Here is a 20,265-nt window from a genome sequence, read left to right on the forward strand (position 1 = left end):
GCAAAGAATTTTAATTAGCTTGATAGTGGCAGAACTGAAATTAGATTCTATGTTTCCTGACTTCCATATGCACCATTTTGCCTCATGGCCAAGATACTTACATTTAAAGTTTTCATATCAATTTGATAGCCAAAGTGTGACCAGAAAAATAAGGAAGCCTCCAAAGATACCTATGAAGTTTCCTTTATAACAGTCCTTATTTCAAGGGGCTTTCATTTGTTTCCTTTTCATTTTCAAGATACTTTTGACTCAGCTCTCAATGGCAAGCAACGAATGACACCTTTCCTTGGGTTCTACTCTTCTGACTTCTGCTTGTCAATTTCCACTTGCTGGGGAAGAGGCTTCCATTTGAATTCAGAAGTAAGCAAAGGGGACTGGAAGGTGTTCACTTCTCTCAACCTCTTTTGAAGTAAGTCCAGAAGAATAAATGAATGTGTAAGAGGTTTTGAGGGTGAGAAAATAGAGAAGATGGCATTCTTTTAGTATTACATCACACATGTCATCTGTGCAACTCTAATTTCTTTCTTTCCTCAGAAAGAAAAAGAGGATTGTTTGAAATAGGACTCAGATCTCTGATGCTTTTTGTCCACATTTTAATGTGTGATTTAGATCCACTTGAAGCTTAACTGTTACTCCCAAGGCATAGATACCCTCCGAGTTGGCTGTATTATTGTCAGGAAAGTAACAGCACACGTGATTACATTGAACAGCATTAGTTACAGCAAGCCATTAATGGAGATATGTTTTTATTAGAATAATTGTAGTAATACAGTCTCATTTTAAAAATAATTTAATGCACCCACATGCTTTCTTCCATGATCAAGTGCTCTTCTGTTTGAAAATAGGGAGCAGCAGGAAGAATAGAAGCAGCAGGAAGAACCAGATGTGCAGGAAAGTAGTTTGTAAGATTGAATCCAAGCAGCAGTAGCCCTGCCCCTTCCCCCAAGAGAAGCAGCCTGATGATGACGATGATGATGATGGTGATGATAGCACCAAACCCTTACTTAATCCTTTACAGTTTTAAACATGCTTTCATGCGTAATTATTTTATTTTATCTTCACAGCAAACTTGCTGTGACTTTCCAGGTAAGGAAACTGAGGCCTACAGACAGTTAAAGTGGCTTGCCCCAAATCACACAAGCTAGTGTGAAGGGGCTTCCATGACACAAATGAAAATATTGTCTTCCTATTCTTAGGCTTTTTATCACTTCTTTTACTTTGTAATGTATCACAACAACCTAGATGTAAAATAATGGAGCTGGAGTTGACTTCTCTTCATCCTCAGCAGTGTTGTTACTTTTCCATTATTTTTCAGTTACCAGATTTTTATTTTTGACAAAAGAATAGCAAAGGTAAAAGCAAAGTATTTTGTTCCACTCCTCACATAGAGTTTAGAAGACCAGACAACAGACTTGCCAGGAAATCACTATTAGAATAAACCTGGAACCATAACCATCACAGAGGGATATAGCCAGTGAGGTGATTCTCTGAGCAACTGCAGCAAGCTTGCAAAATGCAATTACCCTGAGCATGAGATCCCTGCCTAGTTATGCCTCTGATGCACGTGATATTCTACCTGGTATTATAGTTGCCTCTCTGTGTCTTATTTTCCTTCCAATATGATAAGTTTCTTGAGGGTAAAGCTGCATGTTTTTCGGTTCCTCCTCCCTACCAACGATTCCTCCTAACCCCTGCACTTCCTAATGTTTGTATTATCACCACCATTTATCACCTGCCCTTGACATCCACCTTAAACAGATTTCGCCTGTATAAAACTGATAGGAAAGGTTAGAGAAGTTTCTTCACTCTAATTTGTATCAGGCCCCACACTTCTAGGGATGGCCTTTTTTCTTAGTCTCTACAACTTTCTTATAACGATACTTTCCCAACTATATAACCTCTTAATTGCCCATGGGAGAGAGTTAAATAATGAAAAAAAGAGATGAGAGAACAAAGAATTTGTTTCTGGTATGATCTCTGACCTAAGAAATAGGATGCTTTGGCACTTACCTGGTAGATAAGTGGCCAGCCTCCCATGAAGGAAACCTCTAGTAAATGACCTCCTTCCATCAGGGAACTCTCCCCACAGCAACGCTTTGCAGTGGACACTCATCATTGTAGAGATAGAAATTATGCCAATAAGAAATTATTATATATTTTTTCAGTATGGAGATTTCTCAAAAAAATTAAAAATAGAAATACCATATGATCCAGCTATTCTACTACTGTTTATCCAAAGAACATGAAATCAATAATTCAAAAAGATGTATGCACCCTTGTGTTCATCACAGCATTATTCACAATAGCCAAGACATGGAAGCAACCCAAGTGCCCATCAATGGATGAATGGATAAAGAAGATGTGATATATATAAACAATGGAACACTACTCAGCCATAAAAAAAGATAAAATTGTGCCATTTGTGACAACATGGATGGACCTTGAAGGTATGCTGAGCGAAATAAGTCAGAGACAAATACTGTATGATTTCACTCATATGTGGAAGATAAACAAACAAAACACATAAATAAAGAGAATAGATTAGTAGTTACCAGAGGAGAAGAAGGTGGGAGGAGGGCAAAAGGAGTAAAGGGGCACATATGTATGGTGATGGATGAAAACTGGACTGTTGGTGATGAACACAATGCAATCTATACAGAAGCTGAAACACAGTGATGTACACCTGAAATTTACACAATGTTGTAAGCCAATATGACCCCAATAAAATAATTTTTAAAAGAATTTTTTATGTTGTTTTTGAGATTATTACCTAATCAGTATTTTATCCAGAAAAGGAGCACAAGGAAAAGTGTTCTTTGAGCAAGAAAGTATCAGAAGTGGCATTTAATCATGGGTCAGCAAACTATGGCCCAGGGGGAAAATCTTGCCTACTACATATTTTTGAAATAAAGTTTTATTGGAACACAGCCACATCCATTGGTTTACAGATTTTCTTTGGCTGCTTTCATACTACAACAGCAGAGTTGAATTGTTGCAAAAGAGACCATATGGCCTGCAATGTCAAAAATATTATTTAACTGGCCCTTTACAGGAAAAAATTTTTCAACCCTGATCTAGACAATCCAGAAGCTTACCAGAAAATATTATCTTCACTTATTAAGGATCTTGACCCAAGTGCATCTCTAGGTTTCTTTCTATTGATATATCCAGAGAAACAATTTTCTGCAGAAGAGCAGACACATCAGGAGTGGCTGAGACCTGGGTAAAGACATAATCCATTGACAAAGTGCTCACCTGCAGGATAGAAAAGTAGAAGTAGAGTTCAGAGGTGGCAAGCCTGAAAGCCTACAGGGGCCAAGCAGGCAAGATAAATTGCAGTAGGCCAGGTGGGGGCTGTGGTAAACTAGAGAGCGTGTGCTCACCTTTGGGGCAGTTCTAGCTGGGTTGCTTTGCAGGAATGTGGGCCCAATGTTTATAGAAGCTCTAATTTTCAGAATCTCCTGGAAATTGGTTTGTTTTTGTGAAGTGTCCTAATATTTAAATGGTGACAGCTGATTAAAAACAAAAATAGGAGGGCAAGCACACAAAAACCTCCACATGGATGTTTACAGCAGCTTAATTCATAATTGCCAAAACTTGGAAGCATCCAAGATGTCCTTCAGTGGGTGAATGGACAAATAAACTGCAGTGCTTTCATACCATGGAATATTATTCGGTGCTAAAAAGAAATGAGTGATCAAGCCGTGAAAAGATGTGGAGGAACTTTAGATGCATGTTACTAAGTGAAAGAAGCCAGTCTGAAAAAGCTAAACTGTGTCATTCCAACTACTATATGACATTCTGGAAAAGACAAAACTATGGAGACAGCAAAAAGATCAGTAGTTGGTAGGGGATGGAAGGGAGGGGGGGATGAATAGGCAGATCACAGAGGATTTTTAGGGCAGCGAAACTATTCTGTATGATACTATAAGGGTGGATACATGTCTACATATATATTTGTCAAAACCTATGGAATATACACCACCAGAGTGAACCCTAATGTAAACTATGGAGTTTGGGTGATAATGATGTGTCAACATAGGTTCACTGATTGTAACAAATGTGCCACCTTAATAATGTATATGAATTGAAGAGGAATGGGTATCCAAAGGAAAAATCGAAGTATCATTACTAGATCGGATACTAGGAATGCAAAAGCAGCAGAATTCCACTACACCCAGTTACCCGAGTTAGCTAGGGCTCTTTAAATTCCCTCCTCTTTGCCCCTCATGTCAGGGTCAGGGGAGAAAATAAGATTCTAAAACGCCAGGCAAGTGATTACTAAGATGCCCTCATTTATAGTGAAGTACAAACAACTGAGATTCTTAATAAATACTGAGGATTGTCGATAGTGGACAGCTCTGTCTCGGTGGGAATTTCCACTTGAAAAGATCAAAATGAGACTGAAGCTATAGAACTTGTGACAGTCATTAAATGCTTCACATTTTAGGCAGGATATAAGTGGAACATTAATATATAACAATTCTTTGGGCTGAAATCAAGTCTAGCATCTTACATTAAGAAGATTAATTAGTTGGTGTTTATAAAGTACTGTGCAGATATGCCCTTTTAAAATGCTAAGTATTGCAAAAGCTACATTGTAGCATTTTACTAAATGTAAGAGATCTAACGTTCATCATTTCTTTGGTACAGGTTGGCAAAGATTCTTTTGGCAACGATTATATAGAAAACTTAAAACAGAATGATATTTCTACAGGTAAAATTTCATCTTTTTTTCAGTTCGTTTTTATAACTTTCATCTGGGATCTGGTTACAAGAAAAGTTGAATATAGAATAGAATCATTAGATCCTCCCCTAGTGACCAGAGAATTTTTATGCACGACACAGACAAAGCTTGCTTAAATGTCTTCTGGTTAATTCTTGCCTGTACATTCCTCCAGATGGGAATAAAATGATAGGAGGTTACAAAACTTTATCTCGTAGAAATGTTTCCAAAGCAGGTGACAAGAGAAAACAGGTGCTCCATTCACAAAAGATACTTTAAGAAAAGTCATCAAATGTCATAGCTGGAAATGATCTTAGAAACCATTGAGGCAGATACCATCATTTCACAAAAGAGAAAACTGAAGGCCAGATTGGTTCTGAATTTGTCCAAGAGCACACAGCTAGTTGGAGCTAGAGCCAGGACTAGAATGCAGGTCTTTGGCTCCAGTTCAAGGCTCTTTGCTGCTGCCAAAGGCTGCCTGATCAACATTTCCATTTACATACCAGCCCACAATTCTTGATGAGATGCAAAGTTTATGAGAATGAAGAAAATCAAACAAGTTCATTTCATAGGTTTAACCTTTAATCTTTCATCTCAAGTCTGTCATTTCTTTCACTGAAGAAATGAAATATGGTGGTCTAGAAAAATGCATATGTATACAACTATGAATAATTTGGGGGAATTGGAAGTGGGGTGGTTTGCCAGGTTGTTACTAATGTAGAGAAAAGGTACAACTAAGTGTAAAGACTTCTGTTTTCCTTATTGTTTAGGTGCTGGGTATAAATTAGCACTAAATACTTATTTCTTTTTTATCATTCCAGATGGTTAAAGGTTCAAAGTTTTCCCAAGGATTAGTAGTGCATTGAAATTGATAAAATAGATTATCCATGCCAGGCTGTATATATGTGATTGTAATTCCTTTTTTCTTTTAGAATTTACATATCAAACTAAAGATGCTGCAACAGGAGCTGCTTCAATAATTGTCGATAATGAAGGTATGTGTTTCACATATTGGAGTGTCATTTCATAAAACAGTTCATTTCCAGAACTAGAGCAGAAGCATCAGTTTTTACCCTAATCCTATGTATGGATCTCTTACCAAACCCACCACTCCAAGGCCTAAAGCATGGTCTTTCTGATCTAAATATAAATGTTTTGCTTTTTTCATACTTCCCAGGTTGATCATTCAAATATGAAATCATCCATCTAAACATATGAAGTATTATAGTTGCCTCAAAATAATATTTATATCCTGTAAATAATATTTATATCCTGTAATGTCTCATTACCCTTCATGTGAACTCAGAATTGGCATTTGTCTCTAAAACAGTTAAGTATTCATCTGTCATTTCAGTTACACTAGGTAAATAAATGTAAATAGATAGGTGCACAAGAAAGTTGATGAATCATATTTATAGAATATTTACTAAGCGAGCAGCAACTAATTACTTCTAACTTATTGTTAGTGTTCAATTTTGTCTGCTCTTTAAACAGCAATGAAATCTCAAAGTCTATATATACAACTATGTCTGTCACAAGGCTTTGTGATAGTTGAAACATTTGTCTTTAAAAACAGCAACTTCCAGGGCAGCCCCAGTGGCCTAGTGGTTAAGTTCGGCACACTCTGCTTCAGCGGCCCGGGTTTGGTTCCTGGGTCAGGGCCTACACCACTCTGTTAGTGGCCATGCTGTGCTGGCAGCCCACATACTAAAAAATAGAGGAAGATTGGCATGGATGTTAGCTCAGGGCGAATCTTCTTCAACCAAGAAAAAAGAAAAAAAACCAGCAACTTCCCTTTACCCTCAAGTAAAGTTTTCATAATTTCTGCCAACTATTTAAAGTATAAAAACACCTACATACGATTTTTTAAATCAGAATTAATATTCAAAAGGAATTTCATGGGCACCAAGGACAGAACCTAGTACATGATGGATAGTCAGCGTGCCTTGTATTAAATTAGGATTTGTCACAAGATGTCTTTTACTTATAATGCAGTTATCCAAGATCATTTCTCATAGAAGATATGGTATTTTTAGCTCTACTTGGTGATCCCACAGTTGCAATAACAACAAAATGTATTCCACTTAAAGACAGTAGATAAAAGTTTTCCTTCTAACAATAGACAATCTGTGTTCATTACTTTAAACTCTATCTTGAGTAATTATTGCTGCCAGCAGCAGCTCATTCCCTGTCTTAAACCTCTTTTTTGTGTTCTAAGGATATCTTTGAGTTCTGTTTCTTCCTCATCTCTGTAACAAAATACTGCATTTTCCATGCAAAGATATAATTTAATATTGTGTATTGAGCACCTATTATGGAAGACTTTGTCTGGTTTATAGCATATTGTAATACCCTCCTTGAGCGTTTAGATCATAGTAGAAGAGCTAATGCAAATATCCAGAGAGGGGACAATCAGCTCCTTTAAATGAAGGAGTGAGTGGCAAAGTAAAGAGTTTAGTTTTGACAAGTTAAATTTGAGGTCTGAAATGAGCTAGCCATATGGCAGTGTCCACCAGACAGCTGTAGTCTTGGGCTTGTTGCTCATCAGACAGGGCCAGGCCAGAAATGTAGATTTGGGAGTCAGCAACACAGAAGCAGCAGTTGACTCTAGCAGAGAGAATGAGGTCACTGAAGGAGAAAAGGAAGGAGGTAAGCTGTCTTTCAGTGTGTGGGTACTTTGAATTTTTCCAGTAATGAGGTTGGGTTTATGCCGAACCATCCCACTTTATTCAGTCCTCCTTGTGGCCAACCAGCACATCTGTGGTAAGATGATAGGCTAGCATGTGTTCTGTGTTCAGAGGTAATTTTAGGTCATGTCTATACAAGATCAGCACAAGCAGCCTGGAGCACAAAAAATAACTGCTGCAACTCATTCCTCTAGATCAGTGCTGCCCAATAGAAATATAATGCAAGCCACATATATAATTTTAAATTTTCCATTGGCCACATTTTAAAAAGTAAAAAGCAACTTAATCTAATATATTCACTTAACTCAATATATCCAAAATATTATCCTTTCAACATGTAATCAAAATGTTCTTAAAAATTAATGAGATATTTTACCTTGTTTTCTTTGTACTCTGTCTTTGAAATCTGCTATGTATTGTACAATTAAAGCACATCTCAATTTCAAGTGCTCAATAGCCACATGTGGCATGTGCTCATGACTATCATGTTGGACAGCACAGCTCTTGAGTTCACCCGACAGATAAAATGCCCCATTTTGGTTGAGCTGTAGAGAGTGGGCCCAAGTGATGAGTATTTGAGTATTTAAGATTCCTCGGTACTGCTTCTGTTTGATCCGGTACAGTATAGGCCATATATCCCTCTCTCTACCTTAAGTTATCTGGTATAATTTTCCATCTGTTAGATATTATAAAATGTGTTTTTATTTAAAAAATTACTTTTTAAAATACCCTAGAGCACACACATGAACTGATTGCATACTACAGAGCATTATGTTTTAGCATTAGGCAAGTTTATTCCTAATTATACTCATCATTATGACATCTATCATTTAGGATTCGGAATCTTTAACACATACATTGTACCAGCTATTTCCCATAAAAGAAAATATTAAAGTATGTTATATATCATTTCTAAGCTAATATTCTTTGTATGTAAGAATATTGATAGAAATCTTTTTTAGACTTTGCTCAAAATAATCAGAATGATCTGAATCTTACAGAGATATTATAAAAGAAGATACATTAGGAACACAAAATTTAACTGAATGACCTAGAAATGTTAAAATTAATACAACACATTTTTTATAATGACTTTGTAAGGGTGATTGTAACACTGCAGAATATCATTGCTTGGCTCTGCTTGGTTTTTAATATAAATCTGTAGAAATTCTTTATAGGCCAGAATATCATCGTTATTGTGGCTGGAGCAAATTTACTTTTGAATACTGAAGACCTGAGGGAAGCAGCCAATGCCATTAGCAGAGCCAAAGTCATGATCTGCCAGCTAGAAGTAACTCCAGCAACTTCTTTGGAAGCCCTGACAATGGCCCACAGCAATGGAGGTGATTTTACATATTTGTCATTCTTTCTATAAAAGCTTTTATCGCTGTCTTAATGAAAGTTAACCCTTCAAGTTAAGCAAAGCAATACTTTTTCTGTAGTAAAATATTCTTTCTCCCATCTGTGAGATTCACTGTCTTCTGGTGGTTCTTGATAATGTTAGAAAAACCTTCCAAATAGGGTAAAAATAATGAGTAGCATTTCTGATATCCCACGATCTAAATCTTCAATCCAGTTAGCAGAAATACTACGTGTAGTAACTAGATTCTTTGAAGCAGCCCGTTGTCCAAGATACACTCTAAGTAGTGGAATGATTTCCATTCTGAGAAGCAGAGGTTAAGCTGCATGTCATGTACAATCACTGCCCAGGTACATTTTGATAAACACGTGTAAGAATTGAAGATTAGTTCTTTCTCCTTTTTGTAAAATTTTATCTTTTCTATAAACAGCAAAAGATTATTTATATGTAATATTTTCTATGTTGTCAACATCCTTTAAGCAGCTCTTTTGTTTTGTTTAACCTTTGATTTTGGAAATCTTCAAATATACAAAAGCAGATAGAATTGTATAATGAAACCCATTACCCAGCTTCAACAATTATCAACCCATGTCTAATCTTGATTCATCTCTTCTCCTACCCACTCCCCTTCTCTAACCCCCAGCAAATAACAAACTTTTAAAAACTCCAGATACTTTCTTTTTATTTGCTTCTTTTTCACCATTGACTATTGGGGAAAGCATCTCCTGAGTTAAAATCTCATTTCTATTCCTTTTAAGCTTTGTGGTCTTAGCAGAATTATCTAATTTTTCTGAGCCTTGTCTGTTAAATGCATATAGAAATACTCCCCTACAGAATTGTTCTAAGAATGAAATAAAATAAAATATGATGCCAAGCATGGTGTATTAAGCCTCAGTAAATCCCAATTTTCTTCTCCCTTTCACTTCTTTTTTTAAAATTAGGATAATATACTGATCTCAGCACCATTTGGTCAAAAAAAGTAAAAAGTAGCACTCTAAGACAATGGCTTCTTCTTGATATCGTGGCCATAGTTCTGTGATTTATATTAAGAAGAAAACAGAGAGAGAACCACACTGACTTTTCCAGATAAAACTCTCACAACCAGATACAAAACTAAAAAACAAAAAAGAAGAAAAAGAACAGTAAATGTATGTGTGTGTGTGTGTGCGCTCATGTGTGTGTATAAGCGATTTCTCCCAAAGCGTATAGTGTTCTACATAGCAATAAATGGAAAATAAGTTACTGAAGTGATTTTGTAGAGAATTTTAAAATGTATTTCCTGATTTAACAAATTTTCCTCTTGGCAAAACAACATGCTGTGGCAAATTCTCACTGACATTTAATGTATTTTTAATGGTCTCGAAGCTGTCAGAAAGAATTCTAAGCCAAAAACCATTTGGTTACGTTTTCTCAGAGTGTCACAGATAAAGTCTAATGCTTGTGATAAGCATTCTCTGCACTGCACTCATCTTAATCAGGTGATATGAATACAACATGCCACTTCATTCATGCTCCTGTCTTTCTTTATATAGGTCAAAGCATATTCTCACATAACTTCTCTTTTTTTCCTATTATCCCTTGCTTCTCAGAGATCACTGTTTCTTCTGTCCTAGTCTAATGACCTGTTACCTACCCAGCTTGTGGAGGAGAGAAAGGTACAGCCACCACAGTTGAGGATCTAACCTTTCACAGGTGAGGCTAGAGTTACCCGCATGGGCAGGCACCCTGACCTGGGGCTGTCATTTAGGTGGAGTCCAAAAATGCTTCCTCCATCACTTGCCTGGTAGCTCTTCCAGTTGAGTAGCTGAAGGACCCTGGGCATCAGAAATGGTCGGGAGTAGGTGAGGGTGGGCCAAAGACCACCTAGCCTACCTCAAATTTTTACTAAGAACCAACATGTCTAACTATTAATTCTTCATGAGCTTTCTTAAATAGTAATTTTGGAAGTGGTGATACCTTGTATTTATATGCACTTTACAGCTTATAAAGCACTTTCATTTATATTTGATGCTCAGGAAAACCTTATGACAAAGATATGGCAGGCATTATTCTCCTAGATTGAAGGAGAAGACAGAGTCAGAGAGGTTAAGTAATTAGCTCAACCAAGGTCAGTGTAGAAACCAGGATTTCAGACTCCAAGACCCAAGGTCTGTATCCTAGACCACACTGCCACATCTCAGTGATTTCAAGGAACTGAGCCTTTACGAAGAGCATCTCTAGGAAAGTAAAGTCCAAGAATTGTCCAACATGTAGCCTAAGCTTTGAGTGTTTTTCTGCTCAAGTCACAGAGACGAGACCCTAGAGCGTTTTCAGCAACATGTCCCCTACTCACCCCCATAAAACACACACACACAAGCACACATGCAGACACTCTCCTCTGTCCAGAACTCAGCCGTTCCCTATTTGATAGTTACCAGTTAGATTTGGTAGTTAGGCAGCTTAGATTCTATACCATGAGTGTGTGTGTTAGTGAGTGAATTTAATGAATTTAATATATCTTCATTCTCACATGAGAGAAGAGTGGTACAATGAAAAGAGCGCTGGATTGGGAGTCATGAAGTATGGCTTTAAATTCAGAGTCAATGACCTAGCAAGTGGGGGACCTCATGCAAGTAAATCAGTTCTTGCTCTGGGCCTCAGTTTCTTCTGCTATAGAAACAAGAGAATTGGGCTGAGAGCTCTCACAGTTCTTTAATGTCACGATGTGTGAATAGACTGATCACAGAGCAGAGCAGGCAAAGCTTAAAGTTCTGTTGAGTGCTGAGTGTCCTGTCCATTTTCCCAGGAGGCTGCATATATGCTATTCAGCATTATTCCATCTACAAGAAAGATGGTAAAATCATCATCGTCATCATCATCATCTGTGGGTTTGTTATCACAACTCCCTTCTCTGTCCTACATACTTACAAGGAGTGAAGTTTGAATTAAACGCACTGTATAACTAGATTATATATCAATTGTTAAAATACAGAGGAAAAAGACCCCTGTCTGTTTGAATATACTGTCTCAGAAATCTCTGTCTTTCCCAAAATGAAAGCATTGGTTTTAAACAGACAGCACCTGCCACAGCAAAAATGAATCTGTAGCCCTCTGCAGCCCTGCTCCTCTAGGTCATGATGCTGTGAGGTAGGCCCACGGCAGAGCTGGTGCTGCAGCTGCTTGTGATGAAATTATGCATGTTGGTTCTGGTCTTTATATCTATTTCAAAGCAAATGGAACATTACAGGAACAATTATCAATAATTGAGATTGTAAGATCGCCAAGATTAAATTCTAGGTAGGGTACAAAGTATCTTTGAGTGCCACTTTAGTCCTTTTCCATTTGGCAAACAAAACTTCTTGGCTAGCCACCTTGACTTTCACAATAACACTGTCTAGCACATAGCCCAAGCTTTGAGTGTTTTTGCTGCTCAGGTCACAGAAAAGAACCCCCAGAGTGAGAGACTGCCAAGCCAGTGTTTTGGGTACTCCAGCCTTCCCACGGTTTCTTTAACTTAGGGTGATTTTCTTCCTTGTTTCTCTTTGTTGGTTATTAGGGCCTTTTTAACTCTCCAGCCCCTGCCCTCCACGTGTGACATCATTAAGAGCTTCCCCATCATTTTCCTGTCTTTGCACCTATACAACTGCCTCACTAGTTCCTCACTGACATTGTTGTGCCAGCCATTGACATGCTGTTAAGACAACCAGGAGTTTAGTCCATCTTACGTTGTAATGAATAATAATTACAGTTGGGTGCTGTCAGTCACCTCTGCAGCTCCAAGTTATTCCATGGTACATCCTGTGCTCTCTAGTTTTACATGGTTCCAGGATGACATCATTTTTTTTCCATCATGTCTATTACAAATTTGCATTCTTCTTTGATTAACTCCATCTACTAATTCTTCACTTTTCTTTCATCACAGTAAGTATTTATGCTTATTTATGGTAGCGTGGAGCCGAAGAGAGTCCTTTCTTTATGGCATTTTCACTTTTCCCCTAAATTCAGTTGCTAGTCAGACTCTAACCCTATGTATCCTGTTAGTATTGGTAAGAATGCTTTCCCTTAGTAAAATACCCTCAGCAAATAAGATTTGATTGATTTTTATACAATATTTATGGTCAAATTAAATTGAAGTCCTCATTCCAGCAATTGTTGCTTAAAATTCAATGTAATTGTTTCTTTAAAATTTGTTTTTATTGTGGAAAATTTCAAATATATATGTGGTCTATAAAAAATAATATGGTAAACCCATATATACTATCATTTAGCTTCAACAGTTGTCAACACATGGCCAATCTTGTTTCATGTGTACCTCATCTCATTACTCCCCCCGCCCCCACTGTAGCCTTGGACTATTCTGAAGCAAAACCCAGACATTATATCATTTCATTCACAGTACACTTGTTTTTTGCTGTAAGATATAGATGTTTTAAGAATGATGTTTTTGCATAGTATACAGAAGTTAATATGTGGTCAAATTTATTCCCATCAGCCTTTTGTAACTAATCACTTATTAGTTTAGTGAGTAACCTCTCAGAATTTTTTCTCTTCTATGTAAGTGTATAAATGTAAACATACATATAGTTATGTTTTGTTTGTTTTGTTAAAAAAGAGGGGGGTCATACTATAAATTTTATTACAAAACTGACTTTTTTCACTTATAAATAAATATAGAAAACTTTCTGTGACAAAACAGAGATCTACTTCATTCTTTTTAACAACAGTAGAGTATTCCATTGAACGTATATGTCGTAATTTTTTTTAACCAATCCTCTCTGATAGATGCCTAGGTTTCTTTTTGTTTTTTCTGTTACAAACAGAGCTGAATGAACTTAATTGTACCTCATCTTTGCATGCCTGTGTATTTCTGTGGGATAGGTTTAGAAAAGGAGTTACTGGATCAGGGATCTCTTGAGATAAAATAGAACTTTCATAAGAAGAATGGCTCTACTGTGTTGTTCCATACTGGTAGCTTGCTCTAACCTGTGATCAAATGCTGCTAAGTGCAGATTTGAGATCTTTTTAGGTGGGCAATAGTGTTTCAATTTAATGCTTGAGGAAAATAGGGAACAATATATTCATTCTGAAAACCTAAAAAGTAAATGGATATGTTAGATTGCTGTGTAGTGAGGGCCTTTATGCATAATTGGCATCTATAAGGCCTTGCAGAAGTGGCAAAACCAGTGAGATTGTTGCCAGGCTACAAACTCCAAAAGAGTACAGAAGAAATGGGTGGACAGGCGGGGGTGTTGGGCTATGTGTAAAGGACAATATAATGACAATAATAATCCGTTACATTTGTGCAACACTTTACAGTTTACACAGGGCTTTTACGTCTGTTTTCTAATTTAAGCTGCACAATAACCCTGTGCAAAAATATGAGCAGCCAAAAATATACCATAGAATTTCTGTGGGTGGACATTCTGGATTCTAAAATAATGAAAATGTGGGAATAGTGTTAGTCTATAAACCACTGGACAAGATCCACTGACCGAAACAAAATGCCGAAAAAGACCAAGCAAAGTACAGGAGTACACTAGCTGGCCTCAGCAGGCGGAAGTAGTGGACAGCTTCTGTTAGCCAAGTGTTGATAACATCTCCCCAAGAATGTGAAATGGATCAGTGCCAAGCTAGCCATGGGGGAGCCACTTGGAGAACTTGTCAATGTGCATATTCCCTGATCTTACCCCTCAGAGACTCTGATTCAGTGGGTTTGAGGTGGAGCCCAGAAATCATGCATTTTAATAAGCTCTCCTCGTGATGCTGATGTGCAGCCAAGTTTGTGAACCACTGTTCTGAGTCTCTGAGAACTGCAGCTAGAGGATTTAACTCTATGGGTCTATAGTAAATTGGGGTTACCAAACACATAAGTCAGTGGACCTGGGTAGAGGAAAAGAAGACCAACCAATCTATCTGGGTACTCTGGTGGATAAAATCTTCATGTGAATGTAATTTCTCAAGATTTTCAAAAAAATATCTACAAAGTTCCACACCAAAGGCTGTTTTAAAATGTGAATTGGGATTCCGGGCTTGTGTTGCTATGGACGGAGTCCTGACTTAGAGAGGCAACTGTTTTAGAGATGACCAAACACTGAACTTGAAGCTAGAGGACCCCAGGTAGGGACCCAGCTGAACTGTGTCCCAGTGCATGACCCTAGACCATGACCTCACCTCTCTGAGGCTCACTTTCCTCCTCTGAAAAATGTACTTCTTTGACACTGTAATGGCTGTGACATTCTCATTTTCCTTGTTTCTGCTATCCCCATCCATCTTCCTCTTGTAGTCTCCTACTCTGAGCTAGCTCTCAGCCTCTGATTGAATGTCTCCCCCTTTCTCAATTTTTCCTTTATGTTCCCAGATTGCTCACAGAAGCCAATGAGCTTTTGTGTGTGTATGTTTGCATGAGTAATTGTGATACATTTGGAAAACATACATGTGGGTGTTCAAAATATGCAGATGTACATGAACTTCCTACTTACTGTTCTTACCAGGAAAATTTTAAGCTCTTCATTGTTTCTTTCCTATTATCTCTTTTTTCTTTCCTGGAAAATGGATTTATGAACTAGCCTTGCAACTAAGCACTTAAAGTAACTCACAAAAATGTTCACCAGCTTGAATGTTGACATTCATACATGTCTTTTCATGCCACAACATTTACAATATTCTTTAATGTTCTCGTTGCCCCTTGCCATAACTTTGTAATCACCTTGGATGTAAATATTGATGCTTGCCCTTGAAGCTGAAATGTTTTAAAGTGAAAAGTAGGGCAAATGGAAATAAGAAGGAGTTGGTACTAAGCTATTATGGAGATTGAGATTTCAGACTTTTCTAGGTTATTTTTAATCTAATGGGAAAAATGGTTGCACTTGGGGATTTTCCTTACTGAATGTTTGTAAATGTACCATGTTAACAATGATAACCACTGAACCCCTTTTCCGTTCCTTTGTAGTGAAAACATTGTTCAATCCAGCACCTGCCATTGCAGACCTGGACCCCCGGTTCTACACGCTCTCAGATGTGTTCTGCTGCAATGAGACTGAGGTAAGGATGGAAGGTTTTGCTCATTTCATGGGAAACCAAAGACTCTCATGCAGGTGGATAAAGCAAAGAGGCAAGACTAACCACATCAATTTGATTGCATGTCAATTCTTGAGCCCAGTAAAAACAGATTTTTCAGTTGACTAGGGTGTGAGGAAAAGGAAATTAGTGAGTTCTAGAGAAAAGAAAGGATTCCCTGAGTCATCCCCAGAATGTGACACTTATCAAACCTCAGCTAATTTTAGTCCCCTCCCTACCCTCACACAACTGCTGTGTTGTTTTCTTTTTTAATTACTCCATATTCTATGGACTACTTAGTATGAAAGTTGCCAGATTTAGCAAATAAAAATCCAGATTGCCCAGTTAAATTTGAATTTCAGATAAACAACAAATAGTATACTAAATGTACTTACACTATAAAATTGTTGTTTATCTGAAATTCTAATTTAACTGGGTATCCTGTGTTTTATCTAGCAACCCTAATTACTTTACAACCCCTGGAGCATTCGCTACATTCTATTGTGAAGACCCTGTGACTGCATTGGTGGGCAGATATAGGTTCTCCATTGATGCCATGGGAAAGACCTTGGAGGCCCCTCCAAGGGAAGTGGGAAGCCCACTCTTAGTCTATCCGAGGGTTGTAATGCGTAGATCTGCATAAAATATATACCAATGTATTCATATTGTACCAGTCATTGTAAAGCACTTTAAAAAATTTTCAGTATTTCTCTCTATTATGGACAAGTTTTAGACCAGAGCTCTCTCCCAACGTTGGAAGAGAGGACATATTATACAATGCATCATGCAGAGAGAGAAAGTTAGTGATTAATGAACTATAATAGAAATTTTCCATTTGATTCAAAGACTGAATGAATGTTCCTAGGGTTTCCCAACCTGCCTTTTTGTTAATTTCATCTCTTAGAACATAAAATAAACAAGAAAGAAGACTGCCACAAGGAAACTAATTTTAACAAACCACAATAGGTTATGCAATATTTTTGAGCAACCACCATGGCCAGGCATTGTGCTAGGAAAAAGGAATTGTGGGAGATAGTGACCATTTCACAATAAGAGGTTAGATTACCCTCAACTGCCAAACCGGCTTAGATTCCCCTGCTAGATACTTACAGAGCACTGTATTTATTCTTAAAACACTCATCACAGCTCAAATTACTTGTTCAATACTTCTGTCTTCTCCGTTAAATTACTTAACCTGTGAGGGCAGAGACAGCTGTCGTTTTCACTATTGTATCTCCATGGCTATCCCTATGTGTAGAGTTATCCGCTGCTACATAATAAATTACCTCCAAATGTAGTGACTTACATCAACAATAATTATTTATTGTTCCTCCCTGCTTCTTTGCATCAGGAGTTGAGACAGGGCACAGCGTGGCTTGTCTCTCCTCCACACTGTCTGGGGTCTGGAAGACTCAAAGGCTGAGAACGGGAATCCTCTGAAGCCTCGTTCACTTACATACTTGCTAGTTGATACTGGCTGTTGGCCAGAGCACTTATCCATGGCCTCTCTTTGTGGCCTGGGCTTCCTCACAACATGGAAGCTGGGTTCCAAGATCCAGTACTGAGAGAGAGAATCAGGCAGAAGACATGTTGGCTTTTATGACAGCTTGGGAAGTTACACAGCATCTCTTCCAGCCCATTGTATTGATTGAGGTAGGAAAGTCCACCCTGGTATTCCAACTCTCAATAGAAGATTGTCATTGTCACAATGTGAAGAGAGCATATACAATGTGAAATATATTAAAACAGTTATCTTTGGAAATTACCATCATTATACTGTACCTGGCACATAGTTGGCCCCTAGTAAATGCTTATTGAATGAATGAATGAATTAACAAATGAACAAACTCTGGTCTTTAAGAAAATTGATCTCAAAAACTTAGTGGAAAAAAGAAAAACTGTTATGAGTTTAACATTCTTATGGATGACTTCTAATCACAATAATAATGTAAATTCATGCTTTAAAATACTCCTCAGCTCCACGCACAAACCATTGATATATAAATATAAAAGAGACAACGAAAAGATACTCGCAAGCTCAAAAACAAATAAAAACTCCACAGATGAGAAATGGCACAGAATCTCAGAGCATTCAGCCCTGGGTGTGCTATACTCCATTCCCAGAAGCAGGCATAGATGGTAGGAAGTTTGCCTCTTATAGGTAATGGGCACTAAAAGTGTGCCATTCATGGTAGCCTGGAGCAGTGACCACTGCAAGAGACCAGAGGTGCAGGGCAAAGGCTCCCATGCTAACAGAAAAAGGTGGAGGAAGCTGCTAGGCCTGCTGCCCGAGTCTACAACATAGATAAGGCTCCCAACCTGAGGAGATAGGAGGACAGAGATACTGCCTCTGATCAGGAAGGAAACCAAACCGACTGCTGACTTAGTGGCTGGATAGGCAGTATCACCAGTAACACCAGAGCAGGAACTCCGTATTGCCAATATAACACCTGGCTCTGGTTTAGAGACCCTCAGGGGCTGATAGATACAACTATAAAACCAATGGAAAGACAGGGATAAGCCTGGTGGGAGCTGAAGTGTGAAGACTCTCCAAGTGAGCAAAGTGAGCTTGCAAATGAAGAGATCAATTTGCCAGAGATGAAATTCAAATAATAAAACAGTGCAAAAAAGACTGTAAAATAACTATGATTAAGTCTCTCATTCATGAAAAAAGGAGAAGAAATTGTGAAAGAAAAACAGAATTGAGGGGGCAGGCCCCAAGGCCGATAGTTAAGTTTGCGTGCTCTGCTTCAGTGGCCCAGGGTTTCACCTGTTCGGATCCTGGGTACGGACATGGCACCGCTCATCAGGCCATGCTGACGGAGCGTCCCACATAGCACAACCAGAAAGACCTACAACTAGAGCATACAACTATATACTGGGGGGCTTTGGGGAGAAAAAGAAAAGAAAAGAAAAGATTAGCAACAGATGTTAGCTCAGGTGCCAATCTTTAAGAAAAAATAAATAGAATCAAAGCAACAACATGTGAAGATGAAAACCAATCAGTTAGAAGTCTTTAAAATGAAAAATAGCCATTGAAATTTTTTTTAAATCACTCATTAGAGAGATAAACTTTAGGCTAGAATGAAGAATTAGTGAATTGAAAGAGAATCTTGATCAATTCACCTAGAAGTGGAAAACTCAATTCACCTAGAAAGTAACACAGAAAGAAAACTATTTTGAAATATGAAAGAGGAATTTAGAGAAATGAAAGATATCTTGAGAGGCTGCAACAAACATCTAATCAGAGTCAAAGAAGAAAAGAATGGAGGGAACTGAAGAGAAGCAATAGTAGAGGGAAAACTGCAAGGTGATTTCTAGAACTGAAAAAAGGCATGAGTCCTCAGATCAGCAGTGTATTAAAAGTACCGTGTGAGGTAAATAGATGTAACTCTCTACATTTAGCAGAACAGCATAAAGCCAAAGGTAGAGACAAAAATATTTTTAAACAGCCAGGGAAAAAAGACTGATTGCATATAAATGATAAGAATATCCAATACTTCATTGTTTGTAAAAGGGGAAAATGGAAAAGCCAAAGTGTCCATGTAAAGGACAATAGATTTTGTTTAAACTGTAATATATTTGCTATATGGAATACTGTGCAGTTAAAAAAAAAGAAATAGAGCTACGTATGTCAACACAAATTAAGTAACCTTAAAGGAAAAAAGCACATTGCTAAATAGTAGATATGGAAGATATCATTTACCTTCTTTAAAGGAAAATATCTTAAGCAAATAAAGTAAAATGTTAAGATTTGTTAAAGGTAGATGGTAAGAACATGAGGCTTTGTTGCATTATTTTTTATGTTCAAGATATTTCATTAAAGAATAGTTTTTAAAAGGTTTTTAGAAACCACAAGAAGTCAGTGTTTCTGAAAGTAGACCATCAACTCAACAGACATGTGATCCCAGTAATGAAGATCAATGAAAAACTTAGGAAAAAAAAAAAGAAAGTGGCCTCAAAGCACAACCAACTCAGACTGAAAGGGTTTGTGAAAAAGATGATAAGGGAGGATACGTGGTCAAGTTCATTAAACTGAAGTCCAGAATGAGCAGACACTGTGGGGTGATTTATAAAAGGCAGCAAAAAGGGTTAATCTGGGCACATTCAGGGCAAGCACAGGAAAGGATAGCCCCATTCTTGGTAAGAGAGAGTATATGGTTAAACCATAATACAGAAAAGACAGAATTTGGTTATACACTTCTTGAGTCAAAAGTATTAGGTAATTCATCTAGTCCAGTGACTTTTCAACCACCTATTTCAGAACCATAGAGGTTCCCCAGAGATGCTGGAGGGGTACCCAGGGGATGAGGAAGCAGGGCTGCAGCCCTTCAGCCCTACTTCTGCCAGAGACCTTTTTATATTCCAGGAGACCTACTGATCTTGTGCAAGCCCTTCATTTCACAAGTTGTCCAGGACTTCGGAAAGATCAGAGTTAGTAAGTGGTGGAGGGCTCC

At 37.8% G+C, this 20,265-nt stretch overlaps 1 protein-coding gene across 6 annotated transcripts in view; it reads left to right on the plus strand.

Moving 5' to 3' along the window:
• RBKS (ribokinase) overlaps window positions 1–20,265 on the plus strand; it is a 90,233-nt gene that overhangs the window by 31,918 nt on the left and 38,050 nt on the right. For 5 of the 6 annotated variants that reach the window (XM_070572972.1, XM_008535564.2, XM_008535566.2 and 2 more), the window contains exons 3-6: window positions 4,654–4,717; window positions 5,659–5,721; window positions 8,592–8,756; window positions 15,702–15,793. In XM_070572972.1, the coding sequence (XP_070429073.1) occupies window positions 4,654–4,717; window positions 5,659–5,721; window positions 8,592–8,756; window positions 15,702–15,793 (384 nt within the window). The remainder of the gene's footprint in view (window positions 1–4,653; window positions 4,718–5,658; window positions 5,722–8,591; window positions 8,757–15,701; window positions 15,794–20,265) is intronic. The other variant, XM_008535568.2, reaches the window with a different exon arrangement.

This window comes from Equus przewalskii, chromosome 14 (assembly GCF_037783145.1).
Source record: "Equus przewalskii isolate Varuska chromosome 14, EquPr2, whole genome shotgun sequence".
Taxonomy (NCBI): Eukaryota; Metazoa; Chordata; class Mammalia; order Perissodactyla; family Equidae; genus Equus; species Equus przewalskii.